Source organism: Panthera onca (genome assembly GCF_046562875.1).
Source record: "Panthera onca isolate mPanOnc1 chromosome E1 unlocalized genomic scaffold, mPanOnc1 haplotype 2 h2.Chr16_ul_9, whole genome shotgun sequence".
In the NCBI taxonomy this organism is placed as follows: domain Eukaryota; kingdom Metazoa; phylum Chordata; class Mammalia; order Carnivora; family Felidae; genus Panthera; species Panthera onca.
In genome coordinates, this window is record NW_027675823.1 from 660,908 (window position 1) to 687,039 (window position 26,132).

The window sequence follows — 26,132 nt, forward strand, 5'->3', positions numbered from 1 at the left end:
CAAGGGGACTACATTTCTGAGGCTACCCTTACCTTTTTAGATACCTATAGGCAGTTGTGGGAAGCAACCAAGGGAAAGAAGTGGTGTTAGACCGGAAGGGGATAAAAGGTCAGAGGTGATATTTTCCAAAAAAGCTGTGCATGTTATAGAGTGCCTTGTATGCTAAATTTTAGATAGACTTACCATATTATAAACTTTCCCTAATTTTCTCTCAAACTTTATTTTAATGAGGGAAGTTTCTAGGGCAAATCATGAAAATCTCAGTTTTACTAGAGTTTTAGTGAATAGCCACATCATTTCTCTATGACCTTAATTGTGTTCTTTTTTATAGATGATAACAAGGTCTTTAAAAACAGGTTGCTAGATGGTGTGAAGTCCCTTAAAGGTGAGTGAGAAACATAATAAGAATACAAATGAATATGAGATCTTCATTTTATACTGTTTCCAAGATATGAATTTGAATGCTGCCATCTGTCATATGTACTGATTGCAAATGTATGCTTTTTTGGACCTCAATCTTTATTTTAGCAGTTGAATCTGATGTTCTATCTTGGAAGTAAAGCACCACACTTTCTTGTCATATTCGAAATTTTCAGGAAGAGAAATATCAAATTTCATGTTTACATGGGAAAAAATATAAATGATTAGCAGTGATTCAGAGAACTTAATAAATAGAAAAAACTAAATTGGAAGTTCATTCATCAAAAGTCAACCTACTATTGTTTAGAACTACATAATGTTTGCCTCCAGTACCAGAATTCCCTAAGCATTCATTGAACATCATTTTTTTCAACCAGATTTTTTTTAATTCATTAAGAAAATTGAGGCTGGCAAGAGTGATAGCCCTCAGCTTTACATCTTCAATTCCTTTTTTTTAATTTTTTTTTTTTTTTAATTTTTTTTTTCAACGTTTTTTTTTATTTATTTTTGGGACAGAGAGAGACAGAGCATGAACGGGGGAGGGACAGAGAGAGAGGGAGACACAGAATCGGAAACAGGCTCCAGGCTCCGAGCCATCAGCCCAGAGCCTGACGCGGGGCTCGAACTCACGGACCGCGAGATCGTGACCTGGCTGAAGTCGGACGCTTAACCGACTGCGCCACCCAGGCGCCCCCAAAAAAAATTTTTTTTAATGTTTATTTATTTTTGAAGGAGAGAGAGACAGTGTGAGCGGGGGAGGAGCAGAGAGAGAGAGAGAGACAGAATCGGAAGCAGGCTCCAGGCTCTGAGCTGTCAGCACAGAGCCCGATGCGGGGCTCGAACTCACGGACCGTGAGATCATGACCTGAGCCGAAGTCGGATGCTCAACCGACTGAGCCACCCAGGCACCCCTATGCTTATTTATTTTAAACGTTTTATTTATTTTTGAGAGAGAGAGGGAGAGAGAGCGCGCACGTGCGCATGCATGGGTGGGGTAGGGGCAGAAAGACGGAGACAGAGGATCAGAAGTGGGCTCTGTGCAGACAGCAGCAAGCCTGATGAGGGCCTTCAACTCACAAACCGTGAGATCATGACCCCGTCAACCAACTGAGCTGCCTGGGTTCTCTTTAATGTTTATTTATTTATTTTGAGAGAAAGAGAGAGCACACGCAGTGTGCAGGGAGGGGCAGAGAGGGAGGGAGGGAGCGAGAATCCCAAGTAGGCTCCACGCTGTCAGTGCAGAGCCTGATGCGGGGATCAGTCTCATGAACTGTGAGATCATGACCTAAGCCAAAATCAAGAGTCAGACACTCAACCAACTGAGCCAGCCAGGTGCCCTGAGATGCTTGGCTTTGACCAGCCTTTGCCTCTTCATCTGTCCCTGGAGTTCACAACTGGGTTTGCGTTGCCACTTAGTCCATTGCCTCACACTGATCATGGCGTGAAAAGGTTTCAGCACCACCACCGTCTGGGCCACAGCCCAAATCAGCCAAGTTCTAAGGTGTAGAATTCAGGTGAATTCTTAACTGACTTCCACATCCTCCCATTTTACAGGAGTATCCCTCTCTGGGGCTGATGACCGAGAAGCTATCCCAGAAAAACATCAATTTGATCTTTGCTGTAACGGAAAATGTAGTCAGTCTCTACCAGGTGACTGTGCCTTCAGGGATTTCGGGAGTGGGGTCTGTATTGGGTGGAGCCGTCTCTGGGAACCCAGGCACACTAGCACGGGCCATGCTTCCCAACCAGGAAAGCCCCTCCTCCAGCCTATTCCCAGGGGCAAATGGCTCCTTTTTATGGTCTCTCTCCTCCAACCTTGAACCTCACGGGATGGGTGTGTTGGTGTTTGTGGTGCTGGAGGGGAGTAATTTATTGGGGGAGAGGGGTGTGAGAAGTTCTTTATAATTTTTCTCAGGGCTGCAAAACTGCTAGGTTTGTTCCTGGAAGTGACAAGTAAAATATCCCATCCTTCCCTCAATCTTCGTTTCAAGACCCTCATTCTGATTTGGGGAGGGCTTTTGAGATCACCCTCTTCATTTAGTCAGCCTTGTACATCTCTCTGTCTTACCTTCTAGAACTATAGCGAGCTCATCCCAGGGACGACAGTGGGGGTTCTGTCTGCCAATTCCAGCAACGTCCTTCAGCTCATTGTTGATGCTTATGGGGTAAGTGTCTCGCACTGGGGTTGGGTCTGCTAAGAATCCACCTCACTCGGCATTCCCCAGGAGGGAACGCAGATTTTGGAGTCCTGGATGTGAGTCCACGATGCAGCCTTCACTGCCTTCCTCTTATTCTTCTAGAGGCTGGCTGGTGGCCAGCACTGGGAGGAATGCAGCCTTCTGAGAGGGAAATGGCTCAGAAAGAATTGCCAGGGAGTGTCAGGAGCAGTGGGTGGAAGAGCTTAGAGAAGGTGGAAAGGAAAGAGAGGTTGGGGGTGGTGATGAGGAAGGACAGGGTGAGGGATAGGGCTCCAACAATAGAGAGAAGAGGGAGCTGAGCCAAGGGGAAGATGAGGTTGGTTAAAAATTAGGTAAAAAAAGCTACTATCCAAGGTGACCAGTGCTAGCCCTCCCTTTTTGCATGTCTCTGAGGCTTGCAGGAGGGTGTGGCTGGTTTAGATTTTACCCAGATTCAACTAGACACCAGGGGGCACAGAGAGAGAGAGAGGAGCAGACCTTGGGCAGGAAATATTGTAAGAAATAGGCTCCTAAGGATGCTCTCCTCTGGCAGCTTCTAAGCAAACCCCAGCACCCAGCACTGCCGCGGTGAGTCCATGGCCACCTGGTATTTTACTTGGGGTGGAATTGGTTCCTGTCTACTTCCTCTCGGCTCATCTCCTTAACCTTCTTTTGCCCCCTTTCTGCTCAGAAAATCCGCTCTAAAGTAGAGCTGGAAGTGCGGGACCTCCCCGAGGAGCTGTCTCTATCCTTCAACGCCACCTGTCTCAACAACGAGGTCATCCCTGGGCTCAAGTCTTGTGTCGGACTCAAGATTGGAGACACGGTGAGGTGGGCTGGGCTGGGCAGGGGCTGAAGCTTCAGCTCTGGCCCTGGCCTTTGCCCCTGAGCGTCTGTGGGCACCCTTCCATTCCTCCCCTGCACCTTCTTCCCGAAGGTCATTACAAGTTGGATATAACGGAGCTGCCAACCTTTTCCTCTGACTCCTGTTGTCTAAACTTCTCCGCTACGTGGAGATCTTTAAAAAACTTGCGTTTAGCTTACCTCTGTTTGTTTATGCACAGCTGATTGCAAATGAAAATATTTCTTACCTTTGGCCCAGTCTCCAGCCTCCCCTAAGGTAATACCTGTCTTTCCTCTACAATGTGAAATGGCAGTCACATCTACCGATAGTTGCTGAGCGCCAACTTTGTGCCAGGCATCATTCGCTGCTGGAGATTCAACAGCAAATGGAACAGGCAAAAATACCAAATACCCACTGTCATAGACTTCCAGAACGCAAATGTTCATTTTGCCTCTCAGGTCCCTCTGTGGCCTCTATGGCTTTCTTTCCTTACTGGTTCTCTTCTGCTTCTGCCGATGGGGGGAGGGGTTGGTGAAGAGGGAGGGAAGCAGAAAGGGGGATAGCTATATCTCTATCACCGGTATCACCTGTATCTCTATCATTTCTGTATCTAGGTCCATCCATCTGTCCGTACACCTATCTATATTCTAGAACATGTGCACATATCCTGTCTAAGAAATATTGGCCGGAAAGGTGTTTGACTGCACAAGTGATGATGTACTATATGGAAATTAAACAGTAGATCCTGAGCCTTTGGTCACTGTGTGGCATCGTGTGGTGCCATATAGTGCTTTGTGTGTCTGGCTGACTGACCTTGTGTATAATCAGTCCAGCTGGCTTCATTGGCCAGAGAAGAATTTTTATAAGATCACAGGTTCTGTTCCGCTTGAGCTGGCTTATTTCACAGGTGGAATTAAAACACACACACACACACACACACACACACACACACACATATCCAGGGGCACCTGGGTGGCTCAGTTGGTTGAGCATCCAACTTCAGCTCAGGTCATAATCTTGTAGTTCGTGAGTTCGAGCCCCACCTCAGGCTCACTGCTGTCAGTCTGTCAGCGCAGAGCCTGCTTCAGATCCTCTGTCCTTCTCTCTGCCCTTCCCCCACTTGCAGTCTCCCAAAAAATAGATATATATATAAAAAAAACCAAAACCAACCTCTCTCCTGACTGTAAATTATGTCTGTGCACCCAACCAGATACAACTGGACAACTGTCCCCAGGCTTTTCTTTTTGCTTTGCAGACCTTGGTCATTTGGAGGCTGAGGAACTCCAGGTTGCTGGGGGATGAGACACCCAGTTTGGATATTCCCGGGCAGGGCAGGGCGGGGCAGGGCGGGGCAGGGCGGGGCTTCTTTCCCTCCAGGGCTGGAGTGATAACAGGGTGCGCCTGTGTTTGAATGCGGTCTTCCTTTCCACCCAGGTGAGCTTCAGCATTGAGGCCAAGGTGCGAGGCTGCCCGCAGGAGAGGGAGAAGTCCTTCACCATCAAGCCTGTAGGCTTCAAAGACAGCCTCACCGTTCAGGTCACCTTCGACTGTGACTGTGCGTGCCAGGCCCATGCTGAGCCTTACAGCCGCCGCTGCAACAATGGCAACGGGACCTTTGAGTGTGGGGTGTGCCGCTGCGGGCCCGGGTGGCTGGGGTCCCAGTGCGAGTGCTCCGAAGAGGACTACCGCCCCTCGCAGCAGGAAGAGTGCAGCCCCCGGGAGGGCCAGCCCGCCTGCAGCCAGCGGGGCGAGTGCCTGTGTGGCCAGTGCGTCTGCCACAGCAGTGACTTTGGCAAGATCACGGGCAAGTACTGCGAGTGTGATGACTTCTCCTGCGTCCGCTATAAGGGGGAGATGTGCTCAGGTGAGTGAAACTGCACACCCTCCCGCCCCTGTACCCGCGCACGCTCGCTCGCACATCCACAGCCTCTGGAAACTTAGGCCGGGGCTTAGGTGGGCACAGGAAGGCCCAGCAGGCAGAGCCGAGTGGATGGTCCTTCCACTCCAACGGCAGAAGACAGGAAGGAGGTTCTCTGTAATTCCGCTCTGCTCCCCGCGTCCTTGCTCCTGGGGTACACAGCGGAAGGGAGCCTCTGCTCTCCTGGAGCATGGGAACGAGTGGGGGAGCCTGAAGGTGAAGACCGTTATTTTCTTTTCTTCCACCTGCCATCCTGCTAATACTTTAAATCACTGGCTCTTGATCATTTCAAGGATGCGGAACAACTCCCTTTTTAGGTTAAAAAAAAAAATCTCTGGCTGCTGGTAATTAGATTTTTAGTAGTTACAGATTCGGAAACTGCATGGTATCAGAATGCGTAGTAAAGTTGGTAGTAATTATTTTACATGAATTTGTCTTTTCATGACAAGACTTGGAAAATAGTAAAAAAGCAAGGCAATGGAGCACGTTTAACAGCCAATACACTCGGAACAATGAGTGGAAAATCATAAGCTCTTTTTACATGCTGGCACTATTTTGTTATCGCTATTGGCACTATAACGTTTTGGATTCTAGATCTGTGCTGTCAGATATAGTAGCCCCGTGTGGCTATTTATTTGTAAATTAGTCACATTGAATTATAACTTAAATAAAATTTAAATAAATTTAAGTTAAATGAAAAATGAGGGGCGCTTGGGTGGCTCAGTAGGTTAAAGCTCTGACTGCACTGCCAGGGTGTTGACTGCATAGAGCCCGCTTGGGATTCTCTCTCTCTCTCTGCCCCTCCCCCATTGGAGGTTTTTTTTTTTTTCCTCTCTCTCAAATGAACTTAAAAAAATGTAAAAAATAAATGAAAAATGAAAAATTCATTTCCTCTGTTGCTCAGGAGCTCCACGTGGCTCGTGGCATGCTGGACAGCACAGACATGGGAAAGGATTGCCATTGAGAGGCCCAGCCTGCAAACTGGGGGTTACGATTTTGGCTCCTTCTACCTGCAGGATACTTTTTGTCCTTCTCATTACAAAATTCAGTAAAGTCTTGAGGCCCACGGAAAATCTCAACCTGGTCTTTCCTTGCCCTAAAGACTGCTCCTAGGCTACTTCCCCAGCTAGACCAAGTGGAACTAATGTGAATGTCGTCTGTATGTGCTGACAATACTTGCAGAGGCAACTAGGCAGCCTGAGTAGTTCCTGGGGCACTGGGGATAGGTTTTCGCTGGATTATGGTCTCTGAGGCTTGATTCCTCTTGTGACAGAGAGATCAAAGACATTTGCAAGTTGTTTAGGATTGGTTTATGGGTGTATTGTGTGGTTAATTAACACAGATTATAATTGGCTTCTTTGGTGATCAAATCTATGGCGGAGATTGGCTTCCTTTGCAATGGGGCTTAAAGGAGCCGAACTAATCCAACCAGATGTTCACTTTAACATCTGCCTTTAAGAAAGCTTGATTAGAAAGGGCTGCCAGTGTGGTTCAGATGGTTAACTGACTCTTGATTTCGGCTCAGGTCACAATCTCAGGGTTTGTGAGTTTAAGCCCCACGATGGGCTCCTCCCTGACACTGTGGAGCTTGCTTAGGATTCTCTCTCCCTCTCTCTCTGCCCCTCTCCTGCTTGAGCTCGCTCTCTCTCTCAAATAAATAAACTTTAAAATTTATATATATATATATGTATATATATATATGTATATATATATATGTATATGAAAACTTGATTAGAAAGGTAAATCTATGTCATTCTTTTAAAAAAAAATTAAAAAGGGGGCACCTGGTGGCTCAGTTGGTTAAGCATCCTACTTCAGCTCGGGTCATGATCTTGCAGTTTGTGAGTTTCAGCCCTGCGTCAGGCTCTGTGCTGACTGCTCAGAGCCTGGAGCCTGCTTCAGATTCTGTGTCTCCCTCTCTCTTTGCTCCTCCTGTGCCCATGCTCTGTCTCTGTCTCTCAATAAGAAATGTTAAAAAAACAATTTGATTCTAAAAAAACTTAAAAAATTTTTTTTAATGTTTATTTATTCTTGAGAGAGAGAGAGAGAGAGAGAGAGAGAGAGACAGAGACAGAGCATGAGTGAGGGAGGGGCAGAGAGAGAGAGAGAGAGGGAGACACAGAATCCGAAGTGGGCTCCAGGTTCTAAGCTGTCAGCACAGAGCCCGACATGGGGCTCGAACTCACAAACCTTAAGATCATGACCTGAGCTGAAGTCGGAGGCTTAACTGACTGAGCCACCCAGGTGCCCCATAAATCTATGTCATTCTAAAACATGCCCAAGTCACATAAAAAAGACTTCTTTTTATTATCTACAACATTGTTTCCTTTATTCATGTCAGCAAAATTTGACAGAGATTGGAAAAAAATGGTAGCAGGGAGATTAGGGGAGAAAGAGATCAGGCACGGACCCCCCAACAGCAGTTTGAATTAGAGGGTGAGGGAGGCATTTCAGCTCATTTTACTAGTGAATAGTACTTACATCATATTCAGAGTACCAAAAGGAATGGTAAGTTTGATGTGGGAGACCACGGGGAGTAGGGTGGGGCTGAGGGGAAGAGGGTTGTCCTACGTGAGGCCTACAGATAGCCCCTTGGGGGCACCAGGGACAGAGGGAGGGCCACTTGTCCTCCAAGCCTCCTGGTTCCTGGTCTGGTATGAGGCAGGGTGGGAGGGACCGCGGGCAGAGTGTGTTTCCTTCAGCTGCTGGCCCCACCGATGCTGCGAAACAAAGCCATCGGGTTCAGCAGCCTGCTTCCTGCCTCTCACTGGTGCAAGCACAGCTCGTCAGCAATGCGCTCCACCCAATTCAGGAGGGAACCCCAGGCAGCAGCTCAGAGGCCTCCCTCCCCCACTGCCAGCCCGGGTGTTGTGTGCCTACTGGCTGCAGGTCTGGATCCTGTGGTGCTGCCGTCACACTCCCCAGTGACGGATGCTCAGGGACACACACTTATTGAGCACCTGTTCTGTGCCAGGCGCTCAGTCCACACGGGTGAACAGGGGGCATGCGTGATTCCTGACCACTCAGTTTGTAGACCAGTTCACCATTGTCTCTTCCCTGGGCTGCTGGCCTGGTCTGTTCTTTGCTGCAAGCAGTGGCTCACGAGGGGGGCATGCTATGACTTAGCCATTTCCCCAGCCTCTGGCCTTCCCCCTCCCCGCTGGAGGCATGGTCTTTTGTGGTCATCTGTTATCAGCACTTCCTTCGGAAACATCAGGGAGTGCATCCTTCTCCCCGAGGGACTCCCCGAGGGACTCATCCTTCTCCCCGAGGGACATCCATGAGCATAGATTGATCAGACACCCCTGAGCCAGGTTCTGTGCTGTAGTGTTGTGGGATAGGGAGGCATGAATAAGACAGTTTTGCCCTTAATTAACTTACCTGAGGATAATTCACAACATGAGGCAGAACGTGCCAGATCTTAGAAGTGAGGCGTCCTTGGGGCGCCTCGGTGGCTCAGTTGGTTAAGCGTCCAACTTCGGCTCAGGTCATGATCTCGTGGTTTGTGAGTTTGAGCCCCGCGTTGGGCTCTGTGTTGACAGCTCAGAGCCTGGAGCCTGCTTCCGATTCTGTGTCTTCCCCTCTCTCTGCCCCTCCACCCACTCTCACTCTGTCTCTCAAAAATAAATAAAACATTTTTAAAAAATTAAAGAAAAGAAGTGAGTTGTCCCTGGGGAATGTTATAGGAGTCTCCTGGAGAGAGACCCAGTGTGAACAGAGGAGGCCTGGGTGGCTTCATGGAGGAAGTAGGATGTCAGACAAAGGGTCGGCTCATAAGGCAGGGAGGAGTGGGGCTGACATCGGCCTGGGAGTCACGCTCTATAGGGAGAGGTCATTCCCTCTGACCTAAAATACTTGCTCCTCCCTTACCCCTCCCCCTCCCTCATCTCCACCCCTCCCCTGCTGCCTTCTTTTCTATTTCCCTCCTCTTTCTTACACTCTCTCTTCATTTCTCACCCTCCTCCTCTGACTTTGCTGTGAACCCAGGCTCAGCCACCCTTTTGCTGGAGGGATGCCAGTCCTGTGACATTACCGCACTGTAGCTTCCTTCTGAGGGCTGACCCTGCCAGGGCTCGGGCTCGGCCTGCCGGCTCCGGCCCGCCACTCTACTTCCAGCCTCGCTCCGTGGCTGGCCTGGCAGACCATCTTCTCAAAGGTTACTTTGTTTGGCCTCACAAAGGAAACACTATGGGACAAGGGTTTCTGAGGAGGCGGAGGCCTCCGGGTGCTGCCAGACCTCTGTGGCGTCTGCCTTTCCCTGTTCGGGAGCCATCACTGAAAGCTGCTTGTAGTAGACACTGTGGGGCCCCTCCAGCTGCTGTTAGGGCTGCTGATAATGGCTCACAGCTGCCCCTTCCTTGGAATTATCTTCAGCTGACAGGAGCTGTCTTGCCCTCAGACCTGGGCCAATGACTGGTGGACAAAGGTTACACAAGACCATTCCCTTTGCCTCCGGGTGGAGCGGGCTCTACTCTCCAGATATTTGGAGCTGGGGCAGCTGACCTTATGTTTGCCATCCAGAAAGAAGCAGACATCTCTTTCCAAGGCAGCAAAGGTGTGTCTGAGTCTTGAATAGAGGATGGTGCTAGGATCACTGGCAGAGAGACTCATTGACCAAGGGCCTCTAGTCAGACCCACTGGGGTCCCTGGGGAGCAGAAGATGCCAGCTAGTGTCTGTTTGAGCCTATGCACCTCGCTCTCCTCCACCATCTTGGGGCCCATCCGCTCACACAGTGACATGATTTTGAGACCCGTTGAGGTTACTTCCCCTTGGCTCCCTGCCTTTCCTCTGATTAACAGTCAGATTTTTATTATTCATCCACTTCTTCCTGATTCGGAATCCTTGAGAATGAGTCACCCTTTCTTCTGAGTTTGGGAGAGCCAAGTTTTCAAGCCTTGTTAAGTGATTAGGGGGATGTAGCACTGAGAGTTAACACCTGCATTTAACCAATCTACCCCCTACCCCAATCTCTCTTTCCCATTCCTACATTCATGCAGTAAAGTGAGTAGGTCTTTCCTACTAGGGCTGATGGCTCTCTGCAGTACTGTGATGATACAACACAGGGCACATGCTGGTGAATGTGTGTGTGGTTCCCAGGATTTTTTTTTCTTTTTTAATGTTTATTTACTTATTTTGTGTGTGAGAGAGAGAGAGGGAGAGAGAGAATCCCAAGCAGGCTCCAGGCTGTCAGCCCAGAGCCTGATGCAGGGCTTGACCTCACTAACCAAACCGTGAGATCATGACCTGAGCTGAAATCAAGAGTCAGATGCTTAACCAACTGAGCCACCAGGCACCCTACCCAGGAACTTAACTAGGACACAAGCTCCACGGTAATAGGGACCTTTCCTGTCTCATTCACTGCCGAATCTCCAGTGCCCAGTGTGAGCTCAATAAATATTTGTTGCATAAATGGATAAAGAAACATTAATTGCATGCCTACTGTATTTCAGACGTTACGCTAATCCCTGCCGACGGACAAATTGATATGTCCTCTCTCACTGTGGAGCTCAAAATCTAGAAAGAGAAACAGATAGGCAAGCAAATGGGCTGGTCATGAGGGTTAAAATAGAGGCATATGTAAGTGCTGGGAGAACACGTAGTAGACAATTTGCTCCGGGGAGGTCAGAAAAAGTTATGGAGGGGAAGGAACTTTTGAGTTGAGCTTCGAAAGGTAAGTGGGAGTTTGGTAGCGATCACAGGACGAAAGGGCGTCAAGGCAGAGCTAGCAGCATGAGGCTAGAAGGATAGAAGGTGGTGACGCTTCCGTGGGGTGTTAATGAGTGGCCGTGGGAGGAGGGTGGATGAGGGTAAAGCTGGAGAGCAGGCTGAGCCACGGGTTGGGGCCCCTCACCTGCTGCCCGCCCCCTCGGGCTGTGTGCTTTCAGGTCACGGCCAGTGCAGCTGTGGGGACTGTCTGTGTGACTCCGACTGGACCGGCTTCTACTGCAACTGTACCACGCGCACCGACACCTGCATGTCCAGCAACGGGCTGCTGTGCAGCGGCCGGGGCGAGTGTAAGTGCGGCAGCTGCAAGTGCATCCAGCCCGGCTCCTACGGGGACACCTGTGAGAAGTGCCCCACCTGCCCTGACGCCTGCACCTTTAAGAAGTGAGTGGGCAGAGAAGTGAGTTGGAGCCAGTCGGGTGCTAGAAGGAGGGAGGGGGTCCCCCAGGCTAGAATCCCCAACCCTCCAGGTTCTTACTCACCAAAGCTTCAGGAGGAGGCGTCCGCTGCAGCTAAGAGGCTAGCTTTCCTCTTCCCACGGAAAAGTTTGGGCAAAGAGGGAGGGAGAGCCAACCATGCAGGGGCCAAAGTAGCACCCGCTGGACTCCAGTTGGAGAAACCCCTCTCCTGGGATGGCATCCTGAATCCCTGAGTTGGGAGGAAGGCTAAACCAGGGAACTTCTGGGGAACGTTCTCATGTTCCGATCGTGTGGGAGAGTTGGGCTGGAGTTATGAAGGATTCTGTGAAACAGGAGATGTTCGCTAGTACAAACTCCACTCATCTGGGGTCAGGGGAAGCTCCTGCCATTTCTCTTGCCACTTTCAGCAGGGCTGGGCTCATAGGCATGCAACCTGTGCATTTGTACAGAGCCCTGTGCTTAGAAGGGCCCCATGCTTGGTTTACCGCTCTGCTGGCACTGTCTTGTAATGCTTAGGGATTTTTGAACAAGGGGCCTGACATCTTCTTTTGTGCTGGGTCCCCAGATTACATGACCGGTTCTGCCTTTAAGGCTCCTCGAAGTGGCACACGCCTTACCTCCTGTCACACTCTCGGATGGGACATGAAGAAGTTTAATGAGGGGACTGGGGCCTTCTGCCTGCCAGGCCCTGCCTCTGGGTGAGGAGGAACTCCCACCCCTGAACTCCAGACCCGACCCTCTGGGTCCCCCAGAATTGTCTTACAGGGGTTTTTGTTTCGGTGTTTGTTTTCCAAGGTGGGGCAGCTTTCTGGTGTGTGGATGTCAGAGCTGGACTGACACACACGTAGGTTTGCTCCTCTCTCGTCTTTTTTGTTTCTTTATTTTTGAGAGAGAGAGAGAGAGACAGAGTGCAATTGGGGAGGGGCAGAGAGAGGGACACATAGAATCTCAAACAGACTCCAGACTCTGAGCTGTCAGCGCAGAGCCTGACGCAGGGCTCAAACTCACAGGGCTCGAACTCGAAGACGGCGAGATCATGACCTGAGCCGAAGTCGGATGCTTAACTGACTGAGCCACCCAGGCGTCCCTCTCCTCCCTTGTCTTAATCTCTGTGTCGTCTCTCTTTTAGGAAGTGTGTGGAGTGTAAGAAATTTGACCGAGGAGACCTACATAAAGAAAATACCTGCAGCCGTTACTGTCGTGATGAGATTGAGCCTGTGAAGGAGCTCAGTAAGCTCAGCATGTCTTAGAATTGTGCACATATGCGGCTGCTGAAGTTTTCAGTTGATCCCAAAACGTGTCTATGTCTCATCAGTAAAATGGAAGAGTAATCCCTGCCTCAAAGGCATGTTGTACAGACCTGATGCACACTAGGCACTTAATAAAGGCCAGCTTCCCTGAGTCCTCTTGTGCCCTCTGCTAATTTGTTCCACAGTCCCTCCCCATTCTGCTGCTTCCCGGCACCCACAGACTCAGCAAGACCCTACAGATAACTTTTAAAGTATGTAGAAATCAACCCTAACTTGACCTCCCCAGGGAGAGGAAGACAATGCATCCCATTTTACGGATGAAGAAACCTAGGCTAGGTGATGTCAGTTTAGGAGGCTAGTAACCATTTACTGAGTTTACTTAACTGAGAGTGTTCAGCAATGCCCAGGCATACTGCTCTGCTGGTTTGGAGGGAAACCTTCACCCTTATGGATTTTAGCTAAAATCATAATGCTGTAGCCTTTTTTGGCTCTCTGGAGCCCTTCCTAGAATAAGACAGATAAAAATACAGTGGTGAGCAAAACTCTTGCCTGCAGTCATTGTAGTTTGAATTTCTTTTTTTTTTTTTTTTTTTTTTTTAATTTTTTTTTTTTTCAACGTTTATTTATTTTTTGGGACAGAGAGAGACAGAGCATGAACGGGGGAGGGACAGAGAGAGAGGGAGACACAGAATCGGAAACAGGCTCCAGGCTCTGAGCCATCAGCCCAGAGCCTGACGCAGGGCTCGAACTCACGGACCGCGAGATCGTGACCTGGCTGAAGTCGGACGCTTAACCGACTGCGCCACCCAGGCGCCCCTGTAGTTTGAATTTCACCTTGACCAAAAAGGGGATAATCTTTGTTGCTGTCAGCACATCTGATGTTATCTGGGTCAGCTAGGCATTGGTTGGTCTAGGGAGATGGCAATCTCTCCTGAGATAGCTGTCTCTCACGAAGGCAGGAAACATGTTTTCAGTGAGAGCCACAGTGAGACACAGCCAGTCAGTCGGCTTCTGGCTTGGGGTGTTACAGAAAAGGGTCAGCTCTCTGGATCCTTTGGCTAATATCAGAAGTGGGGCTGGTGGGGGGGGGTGGTGAGGGGCATGATTTGGGGATTGAGTTTGAAGAGACGGCTTTTCCTCCTGAGGAGAATCGGTATGCTGTGATTAGCTCAGGCGGGCAAGACTGCTGAGAGAGATGTGAGATGTTTTTATTACCTAGACCAGAGGGGAATCTCAGGTTAGTTGAAAGTATTTCTCTTACCCCCACCCCCGTGCCATGATAATCATAAAGATAAATGCTTGTTTGTATGGAATTGTGTAACTTATAAAAGTTAGGCAAGTATCTTTTCATACACATGATCTTGTCTTTTTCTCAGCCACCTAGTAGAGTAGAACTGTGGTACTGTTGTTATCTTCATTTTGCAGATGAGGAAACTGAATCTCAGGAAAGCTACATAACTTGCCCGAACAAGTTAAGCTTAGAATGAATCTGGAAATCCTTACTCTTTCCACTGTACTCTTATACCACTAGTTTTCGGGCGGCTCATTGAGTTCAAGTCTGATACTACACTTGATCTTAGCCAAAAGGCCGAGAAACAATCATTGAGTTCAAGTCTGGTGTGCTCTGAGACTCCTGTTTTAGTTCTGTTCCATCACGTACTTGTGTTGTGATCTTGGTGCATTTGCTTAACATCATCGTGTGTCAGTTTTACCTGTCTGGTTGCATCACTATAGGACGTGGTGCAAATGATAGAGGGGCACCTATAGTTTCCCTGTCAGAATAAGAGGCTTCAGAATTAGAAGGGGTGAAGCCTACAAAAAAGTGATGGGAGTCAGAGAAGAGAGGCTGGCTCTGGAGAGGAACACTGGATCAGACGCAGAAACGGAAGAAATGTAAGGGCTTTGCCAACAAACTATTGAGAATAGTTGAGCCAGGAGGGAAAGGAAAGAGAGGGAAGGGAACACCCTTCTCTATTAGGTACTGTTCACTTGACATCATTTAGTTCTCTACCAGTGTTGTGAGGTGGGTTATCCTTTTCCTTTCATAGATGAAGAAAGAGCCAATGAGGTCAAGTAACTTCCCCAATATTACGCAGCTGACAGGTGGTAGAGCCAGGCTTTGAATCACACTGTGTCATGTGTTCTGTCATGTCCCTTCCAAGGGAAGGAATACGAACCAAAAAGGGTCTGGGAGGGACAAAATTCAGCAGCGAGGGTCATCTAGAGGCAATTGCCAGGCACAACAGCCATCTCAAGTCTAGGCATCTTGCCTAATGTCAGGCATAGGGTTTCCTGTTGCATACTTTCTCAGAAGTCCCATGACTGGGGTTTGGGGATGGCCCCGTCTTCCAGGAATTGCCTTGTTTTTCACTCTCCCATATTTTCCCCTTCCTCAGAGGATACTGGCAAGGATGCAGTGAACTGCACGTACAAGAATGAAGATGACTGTGTTGTCAGATTCCAGTACTATGAAGACTCCAGTGGAAAGTCCATTCTCTATGTGGTAGAGGAGCCAGGTACGTGAACCGCCAGGGCCCCTGACACTGCACCTATAGGGAGAGGGAGAGCCACGTTAGGCAGCAATTTCCACCCATTACGCCTCTTACACAGAACAGCCAAGTTAAGACTACCTTACAAGTGGTAAGTTAGGGCCTGTCATCTGGGGGTGGGAGATATTTAAATACCAATCTTTGTGAGAAAGTGACTTGCTAATTGAGGAGGCAGAAAAAGAAGGTGAGTAAGGAAAGGAAGAAGGTAGATATGGATCCCACGAAGGGACAAAATACATCCTGGCATTTTTTTGAGGTGACAGTATTAAGAAGTGAGGAATTTAAAGTCTGGGACTCTTCAGCATCCGCTCCACTTAAGGTCAGGTGGTTGCCAAGGGCAACCTGTTCGCTGCTTCAGAGGAAGGCCTGATGCTTTGAGGTGTTGACCTTACCAGGGTCACCATGAGACACAGTACTGGCTTTGAGGCACCAAGCCAAGGTGTTCTGAGCACTGAAAAGATAGTGCTTGCTCTCACAGCCTTCTGGAAGCAGGAGGAGCTCATCCGTCATACACAGACCAACCACAGGTTTGTCGCCATCCAGTGTAGTAGATTAGCTCTCTTCCCCTTACCACCCCCGTCTCCTTCCTTTCTCTTACACAACAGACGAAGCGATGAATCACTAGAAAATATTTTCGAGTACTTATTGTATATCAGCCAGTAGACTAGGTGCTGGGAATATAACAATAAATCAAGCAGATGTGGCACTCACAGGCCAGGGGGAGAGGGACATGTAAATTGATAGTGATACTGCTGAGGGACAAGGGCTGTGCCAAGGCGGGGGGTAGACAGGAGCTTCTATGAGTGAAGGAACAATGTCTGAAGGCAGAGACTAAGTCAGTTGGTTGCTCGTCAGTTGATTCCTACAGCTGTAGAAATTTCTTCAAATCCTCCTTCAGACCAGGGTCCAGCAAACACTTTCTGTTCAGGGCCAGGGGTTAAATATTTTAGGCTTTGGCGGCACCTGGGCGGCTCAGTTGGTTAGGTGTGTGACTCCTGATTTCAGCTCAGGTCATGATCTCATGGTTCATCGGTTTGAGCCCCACATTGTGCTCCGCACTGACAGTGTGGAGCCTGCTTGGGATTCTCTCTCTCTCTCTCTCTCTCTCTCTCTGCCCCTCACCCACTCGTGCTTTCTCTGTCTCAAAATAAATATTTTAGGCTTTGTGGGCCTTGTGGTCTCTGCCATGACTACTCTGCCATTGTAACAGGAAGGCAGCCATAGTCTATATTTAATGCACAAGCCTAAGTATATTTAGAAAGACAGGTGGCAAGCCACATTTGGCTCCCAGACAATAGCTTGCTGGCCCCTGCTTTAGGAAAGTGGGTCTCCAACTTTTCTATGTTCCCCTTGCTAAAAAATCGAGAGTCCTGAGCCCCATGCTGCTTCCATGAGCCTCTATGTTCTTTTTATTTGATTTTTTATTACATTTTTAAATGTTCATTCATTTTTTGAGAGAAAGATGGAGCACGAGTCGAGAGAAAGATGGGAGGGGCAGAGGGAGAGGGAGACACAGAATCCGAAGCAGGCTCCAGGCTCTGAGCCCAACGCAGGGCTCGAACCCATGAACTGTGAGATCATGACCTGAGCCAAAGTCAGACACTTAACCGACTGAGCCACCCAGGTGTCCCCAGCCTCTGTGTTCTTGAATAGTGCTCCTGGCAGTTGTGAGACGCCCCAATATTTGAGTGCCTCTGCTTTGGACACATCACTTCCCCTAGTGAGCCTTCTCAGACCTCCTCCATCATCCTTTCTTCTGATTCGGTTGGGTGCTCCTGTTTGAGTCCCAGAGCAGCTGTGTTTCCCTTAGATGGGCCTTCATTCCACCATTAACTTGCTTCTTTAATCACCCATCTCCCTCAGTAGATCACGTGCCCCACGAACACACGAACCATCTGTCTTATCTATCGTTATATCTCCATACTTGGCTCAGTCATCTACAGAGAAGATACTTAGTAAACGGGTTTTGAATGAGTTACTAGGACTGATTATTCGAGTTGACAGGCAGGCTTGCATACATGTTGATAACCTGCTCGGAGAACTTTGGCTGCTTGGAGAAGGAAGCGGGTGACAGTGGAAAGAAGCTCTACTACATCCGGGTCAGCCAGGGTGTTGCTGGCTGCATGGGTACCGGAGAGCATGGCGCCCCCTACCGTGATATTGTTCACCTGCCTTTCCCAGGGCTCTCACCCTTCAGAAGGGAGAAGGAAGGTAAAGGAAAGGGTATGACCTTAATTTTATTTAGCGACTCAAGGGAAAGCTGACATGGGAAGGGGAGAGGGCAGAGTCTGGGTATGTATCTGTGGGGGAGCACATGTGGATTATTTGGCCATGACCCCTCACACTTTCCCGCCCACCTGTGTTAACACGTTTCATGGATTTTTCCACACCCGCCCTATTTGCACCTTTGTGCTTTCTCATTTTTGAAGGGCAGTACGTTCTTGCTTTGGGGTTTAACGTTACTTCATCTCTGCTATAACAATCCTTGCAGGTGCTTCTGCTGTAACACCAAAATCTTTTGGCTTGATATTCTTAGATGGAATCCACTACTTGGAATTATGGGGCAGAAAGATGGTGATAACCTGAGCTGGTACAAATAACCCCCCAGGGTGGGGGGTGGAGTAGCTTTTCTGATGTAGATTCCATCCTCCACATGAGGAGATGGGACCCCAGACCCATATTCCCTATCTTGTTGCCCTGGAATTCTGAATTTGACCTCTCTTCTCACCTACCGCCCCCAACTATTTTCAGGGGTTCTGGCTTTGTGCAGAATGTGTCATCTGAGGTCCCAGAGCATAGGAGGGGATTATTCTCATTCTCTTCCCCAACTCATGCCTTTGCGGATGGTCTCCCTGAAGGGCTGGGCCACTGCAAGGCAGTAGAGACAGCACTGCCAAAGGGCTTGGCCTTGACTGGGTGGTGTTCAGCCTACTATGTGGAGTGGGCTCCGCTGAGCTGGGTCCTTATCACTCCCAGATAGAGTTGCCTCGTCGAATACAATATGTCCCATTCAACATTTAGTACCTACTTAGGCTGAAAAATTATTGTTTATCTGAAATTCAAGTTTAACTGGATTTCCTGTGCTTTTGTCAAACCTGCCAGCCCTGCCCAGTCTTTCCTGACCTTGGGTCTCCACGATGGGTCCTCATCACCGTGGCTGAGAGAGCTCTCTAGAGACTAGCTGATCTCATCATCTTCTTCCGGGAATCCTGCCATCTACTCCTTTCAGGACAAATGCTTAATAGATGTTTTTGCCTGAAGACCTCTTGACATTCTACTTGTCCTGCCCATACTGACATGCAGAATTGAAGAGATTTCACTCTGAGGTTTGAGGGTCAGCCCTCTCTTCCCAAGAATTCATAATTGTTGTTCCCGGAAGAGCTGGTGCCCTTCACTCCTGGGAACTCAGACACTGGAACCTCACAGCCTCTCTCCAGATGCTCCTTTAATTATAGACAGGTTATAATTTGGTAGCTTGGGAAATAGCCAGCTTGGGTCTGCATCGGTGGTTGTTTTTGGGTCATGTGTGGTGAGCATAGGGTGTATGTTTAGAGAAGAAGGTGGGAGACAGTGTGGAAAGTAGGCATGACCACCTCTCCAGACCCATCAATACCCGTATATTCAAACACCTAATTACATAACACCTGAGAAGTTACTGGAGTGAGGTCACCCATCAGACACCTGTGGTTTATGGGAAGCAGAGCTCTGCAGAGCACAGTCAGCTTGGTCTTCAGAGGGGTGATGCACCTCTGTCTGTGTTGGTTGTTGACTAGGGTTGAACAGGAAGTCGGCTTTCAATAGGGTTAGGATTAAAGATGACGAAATATTTTGGGAAGGAACCCAAAATATTGTCTGGGTTGGCAGGCTTCCTGGTCTCTGTGCTAACAAGGACATTAGGTTCCCAGCCCTCAGAGATGTACATATCCAAACCAGAGAAACAAATACAAATGCCTAAGGAGCTAGGTAAATAAATTAGTGAAAACAGGTGTAACAAGAACACGAGTAATAATGGTAGCTGATAGTTATTGAGCACTGAGTCTGTGCTAGGCAGTGTTCTGAGTTCTTTAAATATATTTAACTTATTTGTTTATTTTTACAGGTTTCTTTTTTTTTAAATATTTATTTTGTGGGAGGGAGAGAGAGAGAGAGAGAGAGAGAGAGAGCATGCACGAGTTGGGGAGAGGGGCAGAGAGAGAGGGAGAGAGAGTCCCAAGCAGGCTTCATGATCAGCATGGAGCCCGATGCCTGGGTGGCTCAGTTGGTTAGGCGTCCTACTTCAGCTCAGCTCACGACCTTGCAGTTCGTGGGTTCAAGCCCCTATTGGGCTCTGTGCTGACAGCTCAGAGCCTGGATCCTGCTTCAAATTCTGTGTCTCCCTCTCTCTCTGCTCCTCCCCCACTCATGCGCACTCTCTCTCTCTCTCTCTCTCTAAAAAAGAAATAATCCTTAAAAAAATAAATAAGTTGGGGTGCCTGGGTGGCGCAGTGGGTGTTCGACTTCAGCTCAGGTCATGATCTCACAGTTCGTGAGATCGAGCCCCGCGTTGGGCTCTGTGCTGGCAGCTCGGAGTCCGGAGCCTGCTTCGGATTCTGTGTCTCCCTGTCTCTCTGCCCCTCCCCCATACATGCTCTGTCTCTCTCAAAAATAAATAAACGTTAAAAACAATTTTTAAAAGTATATATTTAACTTAACTATGCTTCATAAGTTTTGGAATTCAGTGCTATTACTTTCTCCATTTTAAACATGGAGAGATAGGAAACAGACACCCAGAAAGGTTAAATAGTTTATCAAAGGTCACATAGCAAAGTAAGTTGTCAGCCAGGATTCGAACCCTGGCGGTCTAGCTCCAGAACCCACAGTAGCACAGCCTCCATGACAAGTTAACATGTTGCCTCTGTTTAGTGGAGAAAAGAGGGTGGTGACAAGTCTGGCAAACTAGAAAATGTGTCCCATCTAAAGGGGACAGCAGCTACTCACATCTAACCAGAGCTGCCCTGTGGGTGCAGTGTTTCCAGACCTTTTTATTTATGTTTAAAAAATTTTTTTTTACTTTTATTTATTTTTGAGAAACAGAGTGAGACAAAGCGTGAGCAGGGGAGGGGCAGAGAGAGAAGGAGACACAGAATCTGAAGCAGGCTCCAGGCTCTGAGCAAGCAGTCAGCACAGAGCCTGATGCGGGGCTCGAACCCACAAAGTGTGAGATCATGACCTGAGCCGAAGTCAGACGCTCAACCGACTGAGCCACCCAGGCGCCTCTATTTATTCATGTTTTTAAAGGGAAGAAGAAGAATCTGAAGTTTTAGGGGGATAATCTCCTGATTATTCCATGCTGCCAACAAAATAAAAATTTAATCAAGCTTTTGTTTTAAATCCAGTAGAGTTAACATAAAATCAACTTTTTAATAAACACTTGAGTAGGTTAGATTCTACCGGGGGTGACCTGCTTATGACCTCTAACTTAAACTACTCAGGACAGATTATTGCTGTCTTAAATATTGGTGCTCCCCCCCCCCCTTTAAAAATTTTGATTTATTTTGTAAGCCCTGTTTCCCTCAGAGAGATTTCTAGTAATTTCTTACTTGGTCAGGTTGCCTTTACAACGTCCCTGCTCTGTGCTCTCTCCTGACAGAGTGTCCCAAGGGTCCTGACATCCTGGTGGTCCTACTCTCAGTGATGGGGGCCATTTTGCTCATCGGCCTTGCTACTCTGCTCATCTGGAAGCTCCTCATCACCATCCATGACCGGAAGGAGTTTGCTAAATTTGAGGAAGAGCGAGCCAGAGCAAAATGGGACACAGTAAGAGTCGGGGCTGGGCATTTTCTTAAGTCATTGGTTTGAGAGCCTCAACTGGAAATAGTAGGTACTTAGGGGAGCCAGGTTCAGCCAGCACCATAATTTCCCAGTTAGTCTCTGTTGTGGAAATTGGGAGATGGTCCTGTTGTCTTTATTATTCCTGAAAACCACCTGAGTCTCTCACTGCCACACAGTGACCATAGGTCCCATAGGTGAGAACTGACTGAGTACAGGTAGGGCCCAGCTCTGCTCTGGACACTGACATAATCAAAAGGAAACATATTCTCTAATTGAGGAAGACAGGACAAATGATGGGGGGTGGGGAACGTTATTATTGCCAGTTTGTAGATAAGAAAACTGAGCACAGAGACGTTCAACAGCTTGCCCAATTGTGGGAGAGAATCAAGTTATGATAGAAATGACTCTTTGGGCCAGCCTCTTAAAACATATCCTCTCTGCAATTTATTCTGATTGCATTCAATCAAGCATCTATTGAGAACTTTCTATATACTTAATTTTGCTCTGTTCTCCTTTGGCTCATCTTCCACATTCTGACTTTTTTTTCTGGACCTTCCAAAATGGCTGTTTGAGTCCATGAATGTCTAGCGGGAGGCTGAAAGTTTGTTCTCATTTGATGGTCACCTCAGGCCTTGGTACTCAAGGGTCCCAAGAAACTTGAGATGTTTCTGTTCGTACAGTGTAGAAATCTGGAATCTCAGCGGCACATGAGAATGTGTTGTATTTCTTGAAATGGGACTCCTAAAGACGGCCAGATCTTATGGGATTTATCACTTTTTGTTAGAAAATAATTTGGGCAACCCAGTGAGGGTCTTATTTTTTCCTGCTAACATGACAGTGGGTAGCGCTTGGAAGGATGAGATGAGAACAAATTAAAATTATTTTGAGTGAAAGCTATCCTCTCTGTTTCAGCTACCACCTGCTACATTTCTCGTCTCTGCCCGCATCCGCCAGCATAGTCACAACAAAAGAAAAAAAAAATTGGAGAAGGGCAAAAGAGAGAGTTCAGGAGAGAAGCAGGAAATAGATACTGGCTACAAGTGGTACTGAGGTGTTTGGGGATCACCAAAAAGTAATGGGTTGAATTCAACCCCTTCGAAACAGCAGCACAATGGCATTCCACTTTCTCTCTCCTCTTATTTCCTACCCACTCCCATCTCAGGAGCGAATATGGGGTTACAATGAGCACTAAGCGATTCATGGATGGTGTAGCCCGGAGAAAGGTGTCTTGGGTAAACTCTTCAGGCGAAATGTAATCATTGAGGGCAGGGAACAATTGAGGAATTCACTGTAAGACACATTTCTGTTCTCTCCGCAGGCCAACAACCCACTGTATAAAGAGGCCACATCCACCTTCACCAACATCACCTACCGGGGCACTTAATGACAAGCAGTCATCCTCAGTTCACTGTCAGGCTGTCCCAGAATTGTGGACACATCTGCTGTCATGTTTACAGGGAACGAAATCCGTGGGGCAGGATCGGGGGCTGGGAGTGGGGTGGGTTACAAGAATGTCAGTATGTGGAGGTGTGGGTCTCTGTGCGTGTGTGCGCGTGAGTGTGCTGCATGTGGGGGAGTGTGTAATTTAAAACTTGAGGTGTGTCCAGACACGTGGAGCTCCTCAGCCTTTGTCCGCAGAATGCCTCCTTCAGGGATCCTTCCTGCTTAACCTTAGGGTGACCCACGTAGCTGAGCAGGTACTGTTCATTACCTCACTGAGAAGCCAGCTTTCCTTTTCCGGCCATTTCTCCCGAAGAGAAGGGCAGGGCTGAGCCTCTCGTTCCAGAGGAAGGGGCCTTGACTCTGCCTTGAGTTGACGGTTCTTGGGTCCGACGCTCAGCAGCTCTGATAGCAAATGCTGGGCTCCGCAGCCTTGTCGTGTCATCTGGACTTTGATCTCCTTTGCCTTCCCTCAGGCTGACGGAGAAATCAGAAGCAAGAGCAGCCATCGGAGTTGCCTATGTCTTTTGCTGTCCCCTCAATCCAGTATGGTTCTCTCACAAGGGGAGCCCTTGCCAGCAATTCTGTTGGGAGTGAGGATGGGAAGGCCACTCAGGGGTCATGCATGGCCTGGATGAATGTGCCAGAGTCCCCCAGTTCATAATCATCACCCTTCACATTTGTCTCCTTGGCACCCCACCCTAGAAGTTCGATTGGAGGACGCGTGTTACCCTTAGACCAGCATCACCTCTTTACCTGCTACGTCTACACTCTCACTGCTGTAGACATTTGCTACATACTGGGAATTTCTTTCATGACCGGACGCTTTTCCTCCCAGGGAGAGTGCTGTGATGAGAGCCAGAGATCTGGCCCCACCCTTCAGGCCCTCTGCCCCTTGTCCAAGGCACCCCCCCGCCCCTACACCCAATCTGGTGCTTCTGTGTGCTACATCCATCCATGGGGCTGATTGCACTTATCTACCTCTTGGCTGTCTTGTGAAGGAATCATTCCCATGGGTCTCTGAGTCTGCTGGGCATATGTGCCACATTTAGAATGATGGGCCAGTTGTATCAGCGTGTGTGGCCTATTCTCCTACGGGCTGGGCAACCTCATTTTAACTCAGTCTTTAATCTGAGAGGCCACAAGTGCAATTTTATTTTATTTTTCTCATTGGGTCACCTGAAACCATGATGAGGCTTGCTTAATCTAAAGGAACATGTACAGAAACACATTTGCATTATATTTTGTAGTTTTATTTGAGGAGGAAGGAGCATATTTAAAAACAAACAAACAACCCCACATAGACTTGGGATGGATACAGACCCTCCCACTTGGCATCATTCATAGGGAGTTGCTGCCCATTTGCTGGATCTGTAGGGGCTCTCTCATCCTGGGAGCCTGTGGGGATGGCCCCACGGGCATGCTGGGCCATTCTGAGCAGGAGGGGTACAAGTGGTTCTTTTCTCCTAGCAGTTGCTTCCTTGGTGTTCACATTGGTCTAAACATTAACAACCACCCTCACCCCCCATTCATCAAGAAAAAGGAAAGAGCTATAGACAGTGGTCTGACGATCAGAAAATGTAAGTCCTGGCCTCATTGTTGCAGCTGAGGAAGTTTTACCCTTAATTAAGGCAAGCCTCTCTTCCTTCCCTTCGGGGCTCAGTTTTCTAGTTTGAAAAATGATAGTTTGGACCAGCCAGTCTGGAAGGTGTCTTTCAATATTGATAATCTGAGATGCTGGGATTTACTGTGGCATCAGACATACAGTCAAGATTCCATGAGATGTTGATACTACTTTTTTTGTTAAGTTGGGAGATCTGAGAGACCAGCTTTTGCAAGAGCAGATGTCATTCCACATCACCTTTCTCAATGAAAAAGCCTCATTCTGTCCTCTCTTAGAGCCCCTTCTCCAATGTTTGTTAGCAGTCACATTTCCTAATGTAGCACTTAAGCTCCACTTAGTTTATTATTCCTTAGCTCACTTTGCACACGTTTGCATCCACATATAAGGGAGAGGAATCCATTAAGAAGTAGCTGAAATGTGTATTCTGTATTCGTGTGTTAACACTGAGAATAAGCCTTGGAATTAGGAGTAGGGCAAATGACTGAGCCTTGTCTCACCCATGGATTACTCTTTACTGAAAGGGATGGTAGTACAGTAGAGGGGTAAATGGGGGAGGGGAGGGTCGATAATGAATCCCAGAAGTTTAGAACCTAACTATACCCTTTGGCTACTGAGACAAGAGTCCATTAAAGCAGTAGTTGGACCTTTTCTTTAGATAAGATGGTTTATATGAAGACACTATATCAAAGGAGGAAGAACATATATTTAAAGGATGAAAAAATCAGTAGGACTCTTTGAGCTTCTGGAAAGAGACTCCTAGGCTTTAAAAAGGCGCCGGGTGGTTCAGTTGGGTGTTTGACTTTGGCTGAGGTCATGAACTCACATTTCGTGAGTTCCAGCCCCACATCAGTCTCTGTGCTGACAGCTCAGAGCCTGGAGCCTGCTTCGGATTCTGTGTCTCCCTCTCTCTCTGTTCCTTCTCTGTTCACGCTCTCTCAAAAATAAATAAAGATTAAAAAAAAAAAAAGACCAATACTCTTTGTATGCGGGGAGAACCTGTAGCTGCGTTCGCAAGACAGCAAATGGCAGTCAGTTTGGGCATCACGTAGGGTGAACATCTAAATAGTATTTTGGTATCAGCACAGCCCAAAGAAGTTATTTATTTGTGCTCAGCTCATCTGGAGAGAATGTATGTTCAGTCTCAGGGTGTGTGGATAGTAATGGGAAGCTTGGGATGCTCCTGACAAGTTGTCACATAACGAATCCCTTCTTTCTCTCTCAGATATTCCTAGACCATCCATGATTTCAAGATCCCTCTCTTTGTTAGGTATTCCTGGTTGAAATGACTTAAGTGCCTTCCTGACTTCCTAACCACCCCCTCTGTTTGAATTGTGCAACAGTAAATTAAATGTGCTTTCCAAAAAGAATTGACCTAAGGCTGCCCAGTTCTTCCTGTGTTGTTATTTCTGTTTTCTTTGGGTGAAAAGAGTAAATGTCATCGCCTCAAAAATGATTATTTTAGAACAAGCCTGTTTCCAAATGTAACCAAATGATGACCACCATGGGGACTGAAGTTTACTCCAGAACCCAGAGCGTTTCTTTAGACTTTCATAATGTTTTCAAACTGAGTAGGTTATTGCTGTTCTAAGAGTTGGAGTTTTTTGTCTTTTAATTGGGGATTTTTTAGGAACTTGTGCAATCTCAATAGAACAGACTGTCAGTTTGGCCTAGGTTTTGTTTGCAGGAGGCATAAATCAGTACAATAAAGGCTTGATGGCAGATTATTGACAGGATCATTTAAATGCCCAGCTTTAGGGGGAAAAATGCCCAACTTTTATTTAAGGAATTGGGTCTCAAAATGTGGTTTGAGGACCAGCAGCCTCCATATCACCTGGGAAGTTGTTAGGAATAAAAATGCACAGGCCACGCCCCAGGGCTACTAACTCAGAAAATCTGAGATGGGGCCGGGCCCGGTGTTCTGTTTCAGCAAAGCCCTCCCTGTGATTCTGCTGCTT

The 26,132-nt window shown here is 47.9% G+C and overlaps 1 protein-coding gene and 1 pseudogene across 2 annotated transcripts; one reads left to right on the top strand and one right to left on the bottom strand.

The window, feature by feature from the left end:
- The first annotated feature begins 1,983 nt into the window (after positions 1 to 1,983).
- On the top strand, positions 1,984 to 25,544 carry LOC144615448 (integrin beta-3-like). Of its 2 annotated transcripts, none has more exons than XR_013553746.2 (9): positions 1,984 to 2,070; positions 2,496 to 2,585; positions 3,289 to 3,423; positions 4,876 to 5,305; positions 11,246 to 11,468; positions 12,633 to 12,733; positions 15,150 to 15,269; positions 18,405 to 18,628; positions 20,932 to 20,996. XR_013553746.2 is itself a non-coding variant. In XM_078442408.2 (9 exons), exons 1-9 carry the CDS (start codon positions 1,996 to 1,998, stop codon positions 22,495 to 22,497), a joined length of 1,407 nt encoding a protein of 468 aa, XP_078298534.1. In that variant the 5' UTR covers positions 1,984 to 1,995; the 3' UTR covers positions 22,498 to 25,544. The 2 variants fall into 2 exon arrangements, 1 of the variants encoding a protein (XP_078298534.1); XM_078442408.2 differs by lacking the exon at positions 18,405 to 18,628 and adding an exon at positions 22,432 to 25,544 and having other exon boundaries at positions 20,932 to 21,098.
- LOC144615449 (U2 spliceosomal RNA) lies at positions 14,199 to 14,353 on the bottom strand (annotated as a pseudogene).
- Positions 25,545 to 26,132: the final 588 nt, after the last annotated feature.

Excerpts from the sequence above, each read along its gene's own strand:
- LOC144615448 (XM_078442408.2), top strand. The coding sequence starts at position 1,996 with ATGACCGAGAAGCTATCCCAGAAAAACATCAATTTGATCTTTGCTGTA. Across the intron at positions 3,424-4,875 it reads GACTCAAGATTGGAGACACG|GTGAGCTTCAGCATTGAGGC; the intron begins GTGAGGTGGGCT and ends CTTTCCACCCAG. Across the intron at positions 21,099-22,431 it reads CCAGAGCAAAATGGGACACA|GCCAACAACCCACTGTATAA; the intron begins GTAAGAGTCGGG and ends TTCTCTCCGCAG.